Raw genomic sequence first — 16,807 nt, forward strand, 5'->3', positions numbered from 1 at the left:
TTTATGATTGGTTGTATTGGTTTTTATTTCTTTTTTGTATGATTCTCCATACATATTCTTGTATATCCATTGTCTTTCATTGTGTTAATTGCTGATCCCAGGTGATCTTGCTGTTGTGTCACTGGGAAGTAGGAACACTCAACCACTTAAGCAAATGTCCATTCCCCATGTCTGGGTTTATGATGGGCAAGTACACTGCTCTGAGGTTGCTATTATCTTGGCAAAATTCCATATTCTATCTCATAGATACATATGGAATTCTGTCTGAACCATATTTGAAGTTGTATGTACGACTTGGAGGGAGATCTTTTATATGTTTCGAGATCCACCCTACAATATGGGGTTGAAAAGCCGAAAAGTGATTTTTACCCTTCTAAAAAGACAACTGATTCTTGAATCTCTTTCATGCTGATGTCACGTCGAGGTGCTGCAGAAGAAAAAACTGCAAAAATCCGATCAAATTTACCCAGTCGATTGACAGGTGGTGGTTTGATCCTCAAATTCAATTATGCTTTCAGAGACTTGCGGAATATCTGATGTAGATAAATTTAATGGGCTAAAATATAGTTGCAAGAAGTAGGGTAGCTGAACCGAAGTCTGAATATGGACCTAATTCCTGGTGGTCGGACCAGCAAGCTGGGCTAGGTTGTCTAGCTAGCTCGCATGGACTTAGTAGTTTATTAGCTTTATAATTCCTAGTAGGAGTAGAAGAAATTTAATTCTTGTTTTTTTTTTTCAACTAAGTTGTAATGGCTTGATAGCACTGGACTCCTAATCATAGTAGAAGTTGATATCCGTTTTCATTGCTCGATTAGGAGTATGTTTTGATTTCTATAAATACAATGTAAGGCTTAGGCCACGGAGTTATGTTTTGATGCCTATAAATACAATGTAAGGCTTAAGCCACAGAGACGGTTTGAAATATTGATATTACTGAAATGCTTTGGCTTCATACCTGTGAGATACAGAGTGGGATGAGAGACCCGAACTTGAGATGGGTTATATTCTTCTTTCTTCCTCACACATGCTCTTGTTTCTTGATTTCTCTTAGTGCTGATTTGATTACTCACTGATCTCTTGTTACTTGAGTTTGATTGTTTGATCTGTGCTGTTCAGTCCTCTACAACATCTCATTAACTGCTACTGTTCTGCTGGTAGAGATTTATGTTTGAGAATCACTGAATTTATCCTGTGGGTACTCTGTTTTTCAGTCAATTTCAGGTTATAGTGTTTTAATCCCTGACACTATTCTACTTATCTGATTCAACCAAGACTTCAGAATTTCAAAGAGTTACCCTAGAGTCTGATTTGGAGGAAAACTCCAAATACCTAGGAACCTACCTTTTTCCCCCACCAATCCAAAAAGGTCACTGTAGCACCCTTAATAAACCGAGTTCAGGCCAGGCTTGCTGACTGGAAAATCAATCTCTTATCACAAGCTGGTAGGACTGTCTTGATTAAATCTGTGATCTCCATACCTACACACCATATGTCTTGCTTCCTTTTCCCCAAATCGATCATGCTCTCAATTGGATTCCATTAGTGCGGCTTTCTGGAAAGGACATAGTATCAATCACAAGGGTTATTCCTCGATATCCTGGGCTCAAATCTGCAGAACAAAACGGGAAGGAGGGATTGGCATCAGATCTCATTGGCACAACAGAGCCCTGATCTTGAAACTCACTTGGCGACTAGTAAATAACCCGTCTAGTCTTTGGGCTAGAATCCTTATGGCCAAATACTTCGCAACCTCATCCCTCCTTAATCCTCAAGCTCATTTTGCTTCAGGTTCTTGGACCTGGAACAGTATCCGTGCGTGAGGTTCTCCTATTTTCAGACAAATGATCAGATGGCGAATTGGCACAGGCACTATGATTAACATTGGTCCGAACCTTGGATTCCTCTTCAACATGGGAACTTCCTACCCTCATTGGTCCAACCAAACCCCCACTTCTCTAAGGTTAGCAAATTACTGATAGGTCGAACATGGAATGCCCCTCTTATTCGCTCCCTATTTCCCCAATCTATCTGCCAGGCCATCCTCTCCATCCTCTCCATCCCCCTTTCCCACCACTCCCACGATGACCAGCTCTTTACAACTGTTTCTAAATCTGGTCGGCTATCTACCAAAATTGTGGATGCTTATGTGGCCTTGGACCATCTTCCACGCACTCAGAGGACTACACTTTGGACCAGAGTTTGGAAACATAAGGTCCACCCCAAGTTTAAACTTTTCCTTTGGAAAGTTCTCAATGATGGGGTGACAACAGGTAATAAATTACTTTGGATACAATCTACCTCTACTTGCTGTCCTATATGTCATGAAGGAACCAAGACACCGTGGCATATTTTCTTATCCTGCCCCCTTGCAAAAAGAATCTGGGCAGCTGGACCCTTGGGACTTCGTACAGAATTTTTTCAGGGGCATAATGTATAGGAAGCTTTTTCAGTACTGATTTCCAACTCATCCATCTCCAAATCAGATGGAGATAGACTGCTCAGTATAGCCAGCATTACTCTATATTTCATCTGGCACAGCAGGAACAGCATTGTTTTCCAAAAACAACAGATCAACCCAACTTCAATTATGAAGCAAATAAATAGATGGATTGAGGATAATCAAATACTCAGTGTCAGGGAGGAAGCCAGCCCCAGATCCCAGAATGGGGGTTTAACACAGCAACAAACACCACCCACCATTGAGTTTTACCTGAATCTGAATACTATGGACTCCAGCCTTCTCATTTCCGACGACAGCTTTGACCCTACCACAAAAAAGGGTGGATGGGGATCAGTTCCTAATTCCTTATACATAAACATGGTTTTTGCTTCTTGTATGAATTCTGGAATTGCAGGGACAGCTCAGGAAACGGAACTCAGAGAAGTCAAAGAAGGAATCGAAAGGGCACTTCTACTTAGGGATGTAAACGGATCGGATTCGGATCGGATACGGATCGGATGTGATCGGAGCCGGATATTCCCTGGTCGAATACGGATACCTCTAAACGGATTCGGATGCGGATCGGATTCGGATTTTCGACCATCCGTTTACATCTCTGCCTTGTGTAACCCGGACCTTCCTCCCCCTAGCGGATACAATTCACTCTCAATCCATATCTCTTAGATCATGATTCTCTTTTCATCATATTCTAGAACTTATTTAATCTTCAAAAACCCTTGAAATCATTATTTACTTAATTTTTTATTATTAAGTATTCGGATTTTTTTTCGGACGGATTTTAATCGGAGTATTCGGATTATTTTCCGGATATCTCTAAACGAATACGGATGCCCCTAAACGAATACGGATGCGAATTTGGATTCGGATTTCGGTTATCCATTTACATCCCTACTTCTACTGGAATGCAGGGAACTGATCGTATGGACTGATTCGGAGGAGTTGAAGAACTAGTTGACAAACCAAGAAGATCATCCTTGGCCATGGGAACTTTACCATTTACTCTTTGATATTCAAACTTTACTTAAGTTATTTTGGTCTGTAAACTTAATTAAGCAACCTAGACATCTCATCCAGCCAGCGCATAATCTAGCCAAGCATGCTAGACTACTTCAATCTAAATCCCAATGTATGTCGGATATTTCCAATTTTATGCTTTAAGTAAAGTTTTATTTCATTAAAAAAAAAAAAAGTTACCCTAGAGAGCAACTTGACTTTGATTTGGGAGGATTCTCACTCATGGATTTTTTTGTTGCTCAAAAATCTCCCTAATCTGCAATTTTTAGGTTTCAGATTTAATGTTAGCCTGATTAATTTAAATCTAACCATCTGATTTGCTTCGAATTTTGGTTGTTGATTGATCCTACTGTGAGCTAAACTCCATCCAAGTTTGTCCTCAATCCAACCATTGGATTTGAAATTAATTTCAGTTTCACTGTTTGCTGAAATTTCTATCTTAGATTTGAATTTCTCTTATTACCTTAAACCATCCAATAACTATCTCTCATCTTCTGAAGCGTGTCTGGGTGATTTAATCCTTGAGTTTGACCTTCATCTGAGAAGGTTGACTTTTCTGTTGACGTATTGACTTTTGAGTTGACTATGAATGACTTGGCTGTGTTCTTGGATCCTGCTTGCAAGATTGATTCTAATTTCTATTGTAGATCTGGTCTTGCATTAATATCTTGACTGCTTCTTTAATCTTAACTTGCTTTTGCAATTGTATGGTAGTCAACACATGAAGAATTTGTATTTCTCAGTGTGCCTCATTTATTGCAGGTTATCAAACACTTTGATGGATGCAAGGCTGACCTGGTAGTCTGCGATGGTGCTCCTGATGGTTAGAACAATTATATGCTCTGATTAATTTTTCCTTTTCTTTGGCATGGTTTTTTCATTTATTTTGCTTAATATTATCTGTTTATTATTTTTGTTTTCACTTTGTTCCTGTGCTGTTTGCAGTTACTGGGCTTCATGATATGGATGAATTTGTTCAGTCACAGCTTATCCTTGCTGTGAGTATTAAAATTTCTGTTAATCTTACATATCAACTTCATCGAGGCAAGTCTGTATTCATAAAATCTTCGATTGTATTTTCCATGATCATGTGAATTCTTGGGAACATAACGATGTGGCAAACAAGCATAGAGTGACCAATGGTCTCACCTGTGAAGTTTAGCCAATCAATTGTCAAGGAATTATTTCATCAGGTCGACTTGTCCCTGCTACCATGTCAGTCGATGTGTTCCAACACATCCTGTGTTACCTAGACTACTGATTGTCCTAGGATCTCTATTATTAGATTTTTGCTCCTCAAATGATCTGTTATAGTTTTTCCTTGATTCACCAGAAATAGATAGTTTCTATTTCCACATTTACAAGGCATAAGACCTCAGCAGCAAATGTACATGTTAGTTGAATTGGATAGCAACATGGTCAAGAAACCAATTACTTAGCTCTGTATTGTATAGCTTATGCGTGCATGCTTACATGAGTTTAGAGTTTGAGCTTCTCTCACCCCAATATGTTTAGTAGGCATGAGGTATACCTGAGAGTCTGAGTGTGTGGGTTCAGGCGATGGGAAGTTGGACCTGGGGATGGACAAGTGTGTTAGTGGTAGAGTGGTAGGAAAAGAAGTGAAGATGTGTTTAGAATCTACATTTGTTTGCATTGTCTATTTATGAGTGTGTTTGTATCGTGTTTCAGTTTTTGATGCATCTTGTATATCTATCATATTACTGATGTCACAATTTGTCAACTTGCATGTAGGGTTTAACAATTGTTACTCACGTACTTAGAGAGGGTGGAAAATTTATTGCAAAGATATTTCGAGGTAAAGACACAAGTCTCCTTTACTGCCAGGTGAGTTATTTATTTTTCTTTTAGAAGGTAAAAGTAGGAATTTTCGTAAATGTCATGTTCTTTTTTTTTTTAATTTAATTTCAGTTAAATTAAGTTCATGGGAAATATTCTTTCCACTCCCAACTTTTCCTTGATGCTTCACCTGTACTGGCCACATGGAGACCTACTCTTATCACAACTAATCGTTGGTTGGGAAGCCCTTCCCTTGAATTAACAATGCTTTTCTTCTGTATCATCCACCTGTTAGGACTTTAACTGTTGTTCATTCAACTGTTAAACCAAGTTATGTGTTATCCTACAATTTCAGAAGTTGAAATTTTCAACCATTTTTTAAAGTTTTTTTTATCTCCACATGGGAAAATGGGATTGGGCTGAAATTTATCAGATGGATAGCTGATGACATGGATAACACATCCATCTTGTATTTTTTACTCAGAATATTCTTAACATGCAGTTCCCATTTTTCTTTTGCAGCTGAAATTATTTTTTCCAGTTGTCACTTTTGCTAAACCAAAAAGTAGCCGCAATTCCAGCATAGGTGAGCATAATGTTCTGCTGCTTACACATTAACTGATCCTGTTGTTTTGATGTTCCTTTTAATTCAATGTTAAAAAATTTGCCCTTGCAACATATCTGTCAACCTTTGACATGGCTTTTCTGACCAAAAAAGAACTAATGATTGTAGTGCCAGTTGATCAAATCTTTCAAGGAGGTGAAATAAATGAAGTTTTAGCTTCAGTCTGGTTGTCAAAACTAACATTAATTGAAATTTTTTATGGATAATGGATGGAAAACCCCAAAAGAATGTTCTTTTACACTGATTAAAGTTCTTGCAACTTGATTTGTGATGCAGAAGCATTTGCAGTTTGTGAGAATTATTCCCCTCCTGAAGGGTTTAATGAGAAAGATTTATATCGCCTCCTAGAAAAGGTGGGGAGCCCCTCCGGAGCAGATGACTTGGGTGAGTTGACATCTAACCTATTCTGCTAGTCTCAAGATAGCAAATGTATACTCTGATTTCCTTAACAGATCATTTACCATACCCACAAGTCGGTGATCAGGGGCTATGAATATTTTTTTATGGCAGATTGTAGTAGTGGATGGTTGGAAGGGCCAAATAAGGTGTATATTCCATTTCTGGCTTGTGGAGACCTCAGCGGTTATGACTCAGATCGTTCATATCCTCTCCCTAATGTTGGAGAAGGAACTCCCTACCAGAGCTTGGATCCCGTACAACCGCCAATTGCTCCTCCCTATAAAAGGGCTCTTGAACTGAAGAAAGCTTCCAGTCATGGACTTCAAGACCGAGAGTTTGAAAAGCTATCACTAGATTCCTAAATTTGCTGTTTGGGAGAGTGTCAGCCATTGAAAAGACTTGAGAGAGCCGTCTTATTGCTTCTCAGCCGTACTTTAATAGGTGATCAGTTAGGTTTTATGCAATTTAGCAAATTACTGGGTGGGTCGAAAGGGTCACAGATGAGAAGTCTCTCTCTCTTCCCTCCCCCCCCCCCCCCGGGTTGTTTACCTCAAGCCTGTGATTTATTTGTTGCAGTATTGCTTTTGCTTTTATCCTTGAGGCCACCAAATCTGAAGAGAAATGTTGAATTTGTTGAAACACGTGTAAAGTTTATGACTATTGGTCACTCTTTGCATTTTAGGTTTTGTTTGGTTTGAAGTAAAATATTGTTGGATAAAACAAAAGCAAAACAATGCAAAATTAATCGCCTTACTATTACTAAAGGGAAAATCTTGTTGTAGCCAAGCTTTTTGAAAACAAGGTGTAACCTTACTTTTTTGCCATACAGTAAAATTCTTTTTTAATCTTGATTTAAAAGAACTTTTGTGAAAAGATAAGGGACAATCAAAAGAAGGTTACAACTTCCTAGTTAACCACTTTGTGGAGAAGCATCCATTACTAAAATGTTTTAATAGAATTTTTTGTTCAATATTTTTATTAGATTTCTTTGTTTTTTTGTAGAAATACAGTAAAGGAAATATTTATTGGAAATGATTTTTTTTTAAAAATTTTTCTATTGTTTCTTAAATATTTTATAGGAAAAAGATTGGCTGCTAGAGTGCAATTTCCCTTTCTAATGGTTTTTTTTTTTTTTTTGGCATTTTTTCTCTAAATATATGGGTCTCATATCCATGATATTTTTTTTGAGCAATTTACATGCACCTCCCCTGTTAGCACCATTTACAGAACATCCCCCATTGTTTCAAACTTTACATGGACCTTCCCTGAACTATTGTGGGGCTTACAAGTGAGCCTTGTCCGTTAACCATTAGTTGAAGCAAAATATTCGTAAATGGCCATATTACCCTTCATTAATGTACTTTTACCCTTTTACCCATTTGTTACAAAACCTAAACCCATCTCCTCAACCAGCGTTCCAACCTCATCTTCCTCCAATTATCTCACCTCTTACTTCTTCGGCGTACTGCGAACCTCCAGTGTCCTCTCTGACTATTTGCGAGGGTGGAACTCCACTCTCCACCTCTACTCAGATGATCTTCGAGATGCAACTCTAATCGTTATCAACTCTGACGGCTCTGCTGCTGTTCTAATAGCTTCAATCTAGCGAAATGCGAGCTGAATGAAATAGCATATTATTGTTGTCCGTTTGAAAATCTTCGACGGCTTTGCTGTTGCTCTAATATAAGACAACAATATTTTGTTGCTGCTCTAATATCTCCAATCCGGTGAAATGCAACTCAAATTCGTGAAAGCACGGATGTGTAGAGTTTGATTCTCAAAAAATAGACATTTCAAATGAATCTTCCCATGTTCACATAATTTGGCATCCGAAATCGATTGAGTAGCAAAACGGTTCATCAAAAAGTGAAATCAAATGGAAACTGATGAAAGAAGAATTACTCACGAAAAAAAAAACAAGTATTGGTAGAAGAGAGTCAAAAATTTAATCACATTTCTAGCATTTTGTTGAACTTTATGGGGAACAATTTTCAACAAGCTGAGAAGGATTTAGGCAGGCTGATTCATCATCGTTCATCGGTCACAAACTTCACTGGTTTTGTAAGCTCACAAACTTCACTGGATTTGTAAACAAAGGATTGGAATAACTCCAAACTGTGATCAAACAATCTTCCACAAAGGGCAACAATATCATAATATGAAGTTCCAATTCTGCCAATCAGAGAACCGTTGCACTATATGGAGAATTCAAATTCTAGCAACCCAAGGCTTCAGATCATCCCCAAAAATAACTCGACGGACCACTTCAAACTGCTTAATAAAAGTCCCAAATAATCAGCTAAAGTCAGCTAACAGATCTGGATTAATTGAAGAAATTGATATTCCCAGAGATTTCAGGTATCGAAAACAATAGAACTGCAATTTAGGTATTTTGATTTTGTGTACACATTTTTGTTATTTTGTTCTCACTAGTAACATTGGTTTCATCTATTTTATGGGTTGCAAAGTAGTAACTTGGAAGCGGTTTGTGTGTTGTGTATATCCGCCATTCCACGGTCTCAAAAGTCGATTAACCTTTTGGGATTGGTGTGTGGTTTGTGTGATTACACTTTCATCAAAACAAAAAAAAAACTTGGAAGCGGTTGTTAGTTTTTCTAAGCAAACAATAATCCATGCTAAAAAATCTCAAAGCTTGATTCATCGAATCATTCAATGCATGAACAACTCAACTGCAACTCATAAGCAAGCATTAGAACCATCAAAATAGAATGAGAGAGGATGTTGTTTGTAGAGAGGGAAAGGGTGCAAAGGGTTGGGAGCGGGTGAGGTTGCAAGAGGAGAAAGAAGAAGAGTAAGAAAGGGAAAGTGGGGTTGAGGAGGAGGAAGAAGAAGATTTGGGGACTTTAGGTTTGAGGATGCAAAAAGGGTATAAATGGTATTTTGATTTTATCATTTTAGTTCAAGATATAATAAGCGTAAAAATGTCTTTTACATTTCAAAACTAAAATCTCACTAATACCGTCAGCCTTCATGGGTACGAACGTAATTGTTCAAACAACGAGAGGTGTTTTCTAAATGGTTCAAACAACGAGGGGAGGTGCATGTAATTTGCTCTATTTTTTTTTAAGACAGCCAACCATTGGTATGCCATGCAGAATCCTTTCCACATTGGCAATGTGGAAAACTCTCTTTCATATTTTATATTAAAACAATTTACATCCACTGATATAATGTAAAATATATACAATGCTCAATGAGATGAAGGCTCCCTTTGATTGGATGCAAAAGGATGAAAATAATGCACAATATTTCAAGGAGAGGAAAAGTAGTATTATAGAGAATAGACACATCTAAAATTGTAGTTGGAAATTGAAGTGAAACTTCTTGTTTGTCATACTCTTCTATAAAATCTAAGTTAGTTTATGTTTTTCTTTTTCTTTTTCTTGTATTTTTGGAGGGGTGTGGAAGACTATGATTCTAAATTGGTTGGAGTAGAATTTGCTTGCTAAATTTGGTAAATTATGAGTTAATTGCATAACTAGTTCATCAATATTAGAAAAGGGAAAGGCTCGTGGCTCGTTTTGATAAATTTATGAGAGTGACTCATCCTCATTGTACCACCTAGAATGATAATATAGCAATTCCGACCATTGGATAGAATGATAAATAATAGATGATTTAGATTAGTTATTATATGTTGAAATTTGAAGTTTAATTCAATCAAATATCCTTCCGTGTATTGGCATACATAGCTATGGTACTTTGGTACTCTGACAGCTACTCTGCACTCTTTTATAGACCTAAATATCCAAAACTTCATTTTGCCACTTGGCAAATTATATTTGTACTTATCCAAAAAACTTGTATTTTGCCACATCACCCTTTCATGCGGCACAATTAGGTAGACCACCTGGTTTTGTGGGTTCATCCAAACAAGCTCAAAAGTTCTTCTATGCAAGAGAGTTCCATTTAATTGCTAGGGAAGACTTAAAACAACCTAGGCATAGAGTGACAAGATCTAAAATCTAGGGAACTCAAAACGAATTCTCTCACTTACTGTATCCCACTCGTGCATCATGATTTGAATCAGTGAGAAACAGGATCGGGATCCTCTACTGTCGGGCAGCCGTGCGGCTGGCTTGCGACCTCACACAGGCAGGAGAAATGACTGTCTCACCCACTGCCTGAGCTCCCTGTCCGGGAGAGGTCTACGCTCTGCCTGTGTGAGGCCGCTCGGCTTCCCGGCAGCAGAGGATCCAAATTGGAAACTAGATGGGTATTCAATAACTTGTAAGATGTAACTATAGAATCTCAAACTTTGATGCGAGGCAGCATGAAACATGATTCACAAAGATCCTAAATTTCAACCACCTCTGGGAGCCCACATCGATCTCTCCAGTCAACTGCACAAGCCCAACACATGACATACCAAAACCCCACATGACGCTGTAAACCATTTCCTCCAAGACAATTGAATGAACCACACGACATCAACGACAAAGAATTCCACATCAATTTCAAACTCAACACACAAAAGCTTCTAACTTCAATTATTTGAAAAAAGTATTTCGCGTGGAATTCAACAATCTTCCCCTTCACACTGGATTGAACAATCAAGATCTTCTCGGATTTCATCCTTAGATACACACTTGAGTGGTTGTGGTGAGTTTTGAAGACATCAACAGGTGAACTAGGAGGTGAACCTGTCTAGTTCACTGGTTGAAGACAAAAGTTTTTGAATTCCCTTCTCACTTGTTCAACACGTCCTGACTGATACCATTTGTTAGAGACTGGATAGAATTCTCGTAAGACCAGAGGGGAGAGTCTTAGATACTTAAGAGATTTTTTGTGGTCGATGAAGAAACCAATTCAAAGAGGGGAAACAAAAAATAAAAAACAACAGAAACTAAATCTAGAGAGAATTCCAAAAAAAATTATTCGTTGTTCGAGAAGGAACCAAGAATCAGTTACTGTGCAAATTTGAGAACAAAAAATTAGAAATGGTGAACTCTGGGAACCAATATTGGAAACCACTTTATGATTCTAGGAACAACCCTTCATAGATTTAAAGAGAAGAAATGGTGTCTTATTTTAATTTAACTCTTACATAAATACAATGAAAATTTCTTTCATTTTACACGTAAAAACACATACTTTCGTCCATCCACGAGATAGGGGGAAAAAAGAACAAAAAAAAAGAAGAAGAAGCAGCATTAGAGCATAGAGAGGGAATTTGATCTCTGGAAAGTGGAAGAAGAGTTGATGAACACAATACAATCTTCTATAGCTTCAGCTTGATGAGAATCAAGTGGGCCAATGGAAGTCCTTGATCTTGTTGAGTTTGAGGAAGAAACCTTAGAAGAAGACCTTCTCCTTCTTCTCCTCCTCTGTATTGAAACCAGACTTATAGTTCTTGCAACCTTAGAACCTAGACGTTGAAGGTATCTTACGGGAGAGAACCCTGCAGTACTGTTTGTGGGTAAAGAGAAACTACGAAACCCTGAAATTCCCTTCTTGTTTCCTGCAAGTACTCCTGAGTTGTAGTTGCTGCTGTTCTCATTGAAAGAGAAATTGTGTAAGTCTGGACTGAAACTCACTCCTTTAGTGCTTGTACTTCTCATCATCTTCTGAACCTCTTTGATTGAGGAAAAATGGTTGCTCTAGAGAGAAAGAGAGAAAGAGAGAAGAGAAATGGAAAGGAGGAGGGATGGCTAGTTGGGTGATGGGGGTTATATTTATTGGTGGGAATTGTAGAAATTCCAACAAGAAAAAAAAAAAAAAGAGGGGAAAGTTAAAAAGACAAAGGTAAAGAAGAAGAAGAGAGTCAAATAGACTAGACTAGACTAGAAGGGTGGGAAAAGAAAAAGTTGGGGGGTGTGGTGAGTGGTGATGTGTGGTGTGATTGGTAAGGCGGCCTTCTCAGCTCCTTGTATTGTAATGGTTGTTGTCTCTTTGGGAAAGAAAAGTAAGACCAATGAAACCGAGTGATTGACTGAGGGTGAGGGAAAACCAAGCCCTCAGTGTCACTTCACGCAAGCACAATGGGGTCGTCCACCAGATTAGACTTCAAATTTTCAAATTAGTACTGGATTGATAAGATTGGCCCACATAAAAACTGAGAAAAATGGGGAATAATTATCACCTCCAATTCGGGTGCCCTTCCAATTCCTCTAATAGGGGGAGTGGATCCCATCTTGGGAAGTGTTTTCGCGTAAGGGGTAAGGCAGTCATTTTTGTTTCATATGAGGAATTGAAGGAATTGGCTGGGGCAGTGAATTGGAAGAAATAATGATTCAAAAATAGAAAACAAAAATGGAAAAATTTTCTCCTCCAGTTCTCTGCCCCGCCCAGTTCCCCCAGTACTAATAATAAAGGGGGGTGGACCCCACCCAGGTAGGGGTAGGATGGTCATTGCCCCCCCCTTTATTACAAGCATTGGGGGAACTGGATTGGGCAGGGAACTGGAGGAGATAATGATTCCAAAAAGTGCACTAGGTACCACTTCTCAAGACTCTGCCTATGTCAAAATTTTCCTCCACCCACAGAGAAGGGTTCATCGACCATATAAGATCATTATTACTATTTATAAAAAGTCGATAATGTCTAAGAGAAAGTTTTCCTCCACCTACCGAGTAGGTCCATCCATCTATTTAAGGTCATTATTATTTTGCGATAATATCCTCTCCATTGTTTCTGCTACACATCCCAAAGCACAAAAACCTATGAGCATGAGATTCTCCATTCAACGTGGGTCCAGTAACACTACCTCCCATCTCAATATTACCATTTAATTTGTAAATTTCTTTATCAAATAAGACAAAAGGCATTGATTATGAAAATTTTAAGGGATTTTCGTAATGACAACCTTTAACTTGTTAAATAATTGGTAAATTCTTTTTTTGAATATATATATATATATATTTCTTCTAATGAGAGTAAAATACTATAATTTCACATTTGTACATAAAAATGGTGTAAGACAATTACGATTTTTTATAATAATATAATGATAAGTCGCTTTCAAATTATTTTTGAAGATCTTTTTATACTTCTGACTTGAAGAACTTTTGAGAATAAAACAAAATGCAATTAAGAAAAAATGTCAAGTTCTAGATATACCTATCGAAGTGTCAATTTAGAAAATCTCATTTTTAATTAGGTGTATATATATATTGATAAATATGTATTTATCATTTATGTCCCTCTATTCTACTTAGGAGGGCAATTCTTTCGATATAGTTACAAAGAGCAAATCCTTTTATATAATAATTATTTTATGAAAAAAAAAAAAAAATGTTGTCTGGTCATATCGTCCCTTTGCTTAGACACTGCCGTCCCTCAAATGATTGTCCTACCACTGCTTTATTTATTTTTAGACATAATATATATTTTTTTTCCTTCACCCTTTGAAAGAATAGATTCAAAAAAAAAAAATATTATTCAAACAAATTGAAAAATCCCCCTGATCAATATTCTTGCACACACTCCCCATTGACCCACAGGACCACGCAATCGTATAATGTTCTTCTTCCCTTATTTTATAATCTCAATACAAAAATAGAATTATTTTTCATAAGTGAACAACTGTTGCTTTCTCAGCTTTTCTTATTCATATTTTCCAAGTTGATTACTTACAATGCATATTTCTATATTCTTTAAGAAATAATAGTGATAAAGAATGCATCTTCATGATTCATATGTTGTGGAGTGAGATTGGGATTCATGTTTTTTTTTATTTGGTCTTATTTTTATTTAAGGATCCACCGGGGAGGGGGAGGAGAGAGAGGTGTTTTTTTTTTAACACAATATGCAACCTAAGAGAATCGATCCCTTGACCTCCTGACGGCATGTACTCAACCGGCATGTTTTGAGAAAAGCAAAATGCCTTGTCGGTGTTGGGCACGCGCCATGCCTTAGTGGTATTGTCTTCGGAGATAATCTTGCAGCAGAGCAGATAGATATAGTTTCCAGTGGAGTGGAAGAGAGGTCCTACGACAGTTGAGAAGAACAGTTAAAAAAGAGGGTCTGGTCTGGTCAAGTGTGTCAGAGCATTTTTTTAGTAAAAGGAAGATTCAAAGTTTGAAAGAAAGTGAAGTCTAAGGAGACAATTAAGACAATTCATACCACTAGGTTCCAGTGTTCCCTTAACATCAGCGTTTCTTTTAAGGTGCTCTCAGCAGGTCCTCTGCTTTTCAGATCTTTTGATTCTATTTTAGAATTTAGATTCCAAACATTGGCCCATGCGAAAAGGAGAGAGAGAGAGAGAGAGAGAGTAATGAGAATTTCAGATTGGCACTTTGGGGGGTCATGGTTGACGGGAATATGAGCTTGGTAGGCCTCTCTGTCTTTTCTCTTTCACCACCTTCTTAATTTTAACTCTTTTGACTATGGAGACTCTTCTTTGCTTCACAGTTTGGCTTGGTTTGGTTTGATTTGATTTGATTTGGTGGGATTTAATTTCAAAAATGAATTCAAAAAAAAATAAAAAAATAAATACAAGGCTTGTGGAAGGAGTTAAGCTTACTTAAGTTGAATCCACATTATACATGAAGGGAGGCTGATGATGATTGCAATTATACATGAATCAACCGAGTCATTTTCATTTAGCTTTGAGTCTTGCATACCTTACAAGACCAATAAAAAAGAAAAAAAAAAATGATGTACACACTTCCTATCAAATTTGTGACACAATGGAATAATTTTATTATGGTGTGAGCTGAATTTATATACAAAATTGGATGGGATTGCATCCCTTGAGAAGAGGAAAGACATAATAATAAAAAAGAAAGTGAGATTGATACAATCTTAAACAAAGGAAAGAGAAAAGATTGTAATCAATTCAAAGATAGGAACTCCGGATATGCTAGTTGGCATAAATCGGGTCTCTCCCAAGTAAGACCACTTAATACTCACCCTTACGTTGGAGCGTGAAGGTCACAAACGCCCAACTTGGAGAGAAAACTATGAAATGAATCCCGATCAAGCGGCTTTATAAAAATGTCAATGAACTGTATTTGGGAAGAGACATGGGTGGTGGAGATGCAGCCAGATTGCAAACATTTCTGTACAACATGGCAATCAATTTCAATATGCTTCGTTCACTCATGATAAACGGGATTGGCAGCAATATGTAAAGCGGTTTGGTTGTCGCAATATAGGCGCATGGGTGTAGTTTGAGAAACACCAAGATCTTGTTAAAGGCTTCGAAGCCAAATAAGCTCACAAGTAGTAATGGCCATAGATCGGTATTCCGCTTCAACTGAGGACCACAGAACCGTGCTTTGCTTCTTCGATTTCCATGATAAAAGACTACTGCCAAGAAAAATAATGTATCCCGTGACGGAACGACGGGTAGAGGGATATGCAGCCCAATCGGAGTTCGAAAAAGCAGTGAGATGAAGGGAGCTCTTGGTCGGAAAAAAAAAACCCATTCCTGGAGCTGACTTGAGGTAGCGCAAGTCTTTTGCCAGTCCAACTCAAGGACCACCTCCCGCCACCGCTGCTGCTGCTACCACTCATCCCGTTTTCGGGTTGACTTCGGACCAATACCAACAGCTCATATATTTTCTTGGTGCTATCAATCCTCCTTTGGCTGCCAATTTTGCAAGTACAAAGGCCTATTTATCTGCTTCAGGTATGATTTCTCCTCCATGGATCATCGATAGTGGGGCTACCGATCACATGACTTGTGATATTTCAAGGCTCATAGACCCTACCCCTCTCCCTTTTTCTAAGCATGTTTGCCTTCCTAATGATCATACTGTACCCATCACCCACCGCAATTCATTATCCCTCACTCCTGATATTATTCTCAAAGATGTTCTCTATTTCCCCTCTTTTAAATTTAATTTAATTTAATTTTAGTTTCCCGCCTAACTCAAACTATGAATTGTGGTTTTCTTTTTGCCTATTATAGACCTGTCAACGAAGCGTCTGATTGGGGCGGTATTTGTCACGCCCCTATTCCAGACAAGGAATATAATATCATATAAAGGGTGACTAGGACGACGCGTGTCATCCTACTAAACCGTCCGGATCACAGACACAGTGTCCCAACGCACAGTCATAACCAATATTAACACAATATAATATTAGAATGCGGAAAAAGAGAGGGAATATTACATTCCAAGGATCAGTAGTATTGCGGAAGCGTATAATCGAATAGTTACAAGATGTTCAAAGGCTAAATAATAAATACAGTAATTAGTTATATTTCCAATGACCATCTAATAACTATCAAAAATGGTATAACAGTAAATGTTTCAATATAGGCCTTAGCCTCAAAAGTAAATCAAAAAGGAATCAAGTCCCGAATATCCTCACGGCCCGTAGGCACAATCATCGCAAGGACACCCGTCGCCATGTTCCTCAAATACGGCCTCCGGTTCCTCCTCACCAATCTCATCGTATCCCGAGGGTTGAACTCCAAGTCCCGCGAGATATCCGTCACCTGCATCATAATCTAAAAAAAATGTGCGCACTAGGGGGTTAGCTCCACTGAGCCAGTGAGGGGATGGGGATGCACAAACACGCAATTCACATAGTCCAAT

General features: G+C 38.0%; 1 protein-coding gene across 1 annotated transcript in view; it reads left to right on the forward strand.

The window, feature by feature from the left end:
- The window catches only part of LOC122653279 (putative tRNA (cytidine(32)/guanosine(34)-2'-O)-methyltransferase), a 33,882-nt gene extending 27,196 nt beyond the window's left edge, over positions 1–6,686 (forward strand). The window contains exons 6-11 of the mRNA XM_043847254.1: positions 4,238–4,298; positions 4,421–4,473; positions 5,228–5,320; positions 5,795–5,858; positions 6,174–6,281; positions 6,408–6,686. Of these exons, the coding sequence (XP_043703189.1) occupies positions 4,238–4,298; positions 4,421–4,473; positions 5,228–5,320; positions 5,795–5,858; positions 6,174–6,281; positions 6,408–6,658 (630 nt within the window). The 3' untranslated portion in view covers positions 6,659–6,686. The remainder of the gene's footprint in view (positions 1–4,237; positions 4,299–4,420; positions 4,474–5,227; positions 5,321–5,794; positions 5,859–6,173; positions 6,282–6,407) is intronic.
- The last annotated feature ends 10,121 nt before the right edge of the window (positions 6,687–16,807 follow it).

Source organism: Telopea speciosissima, chromosome 2 (genome assembly GCF_018873765.1).
Source record: "Telopea speciosissima isolate NSW1024214 ecotype Mountain lineage chromosome 2, Tspe_v1, whole genome shotgun sequence".
NCBI lineage: Eukaryota > Viridiplantae > Streptophyta > Magnoliopsida > Proteales > Proteaceae > Telopea > Telopea speciosissima.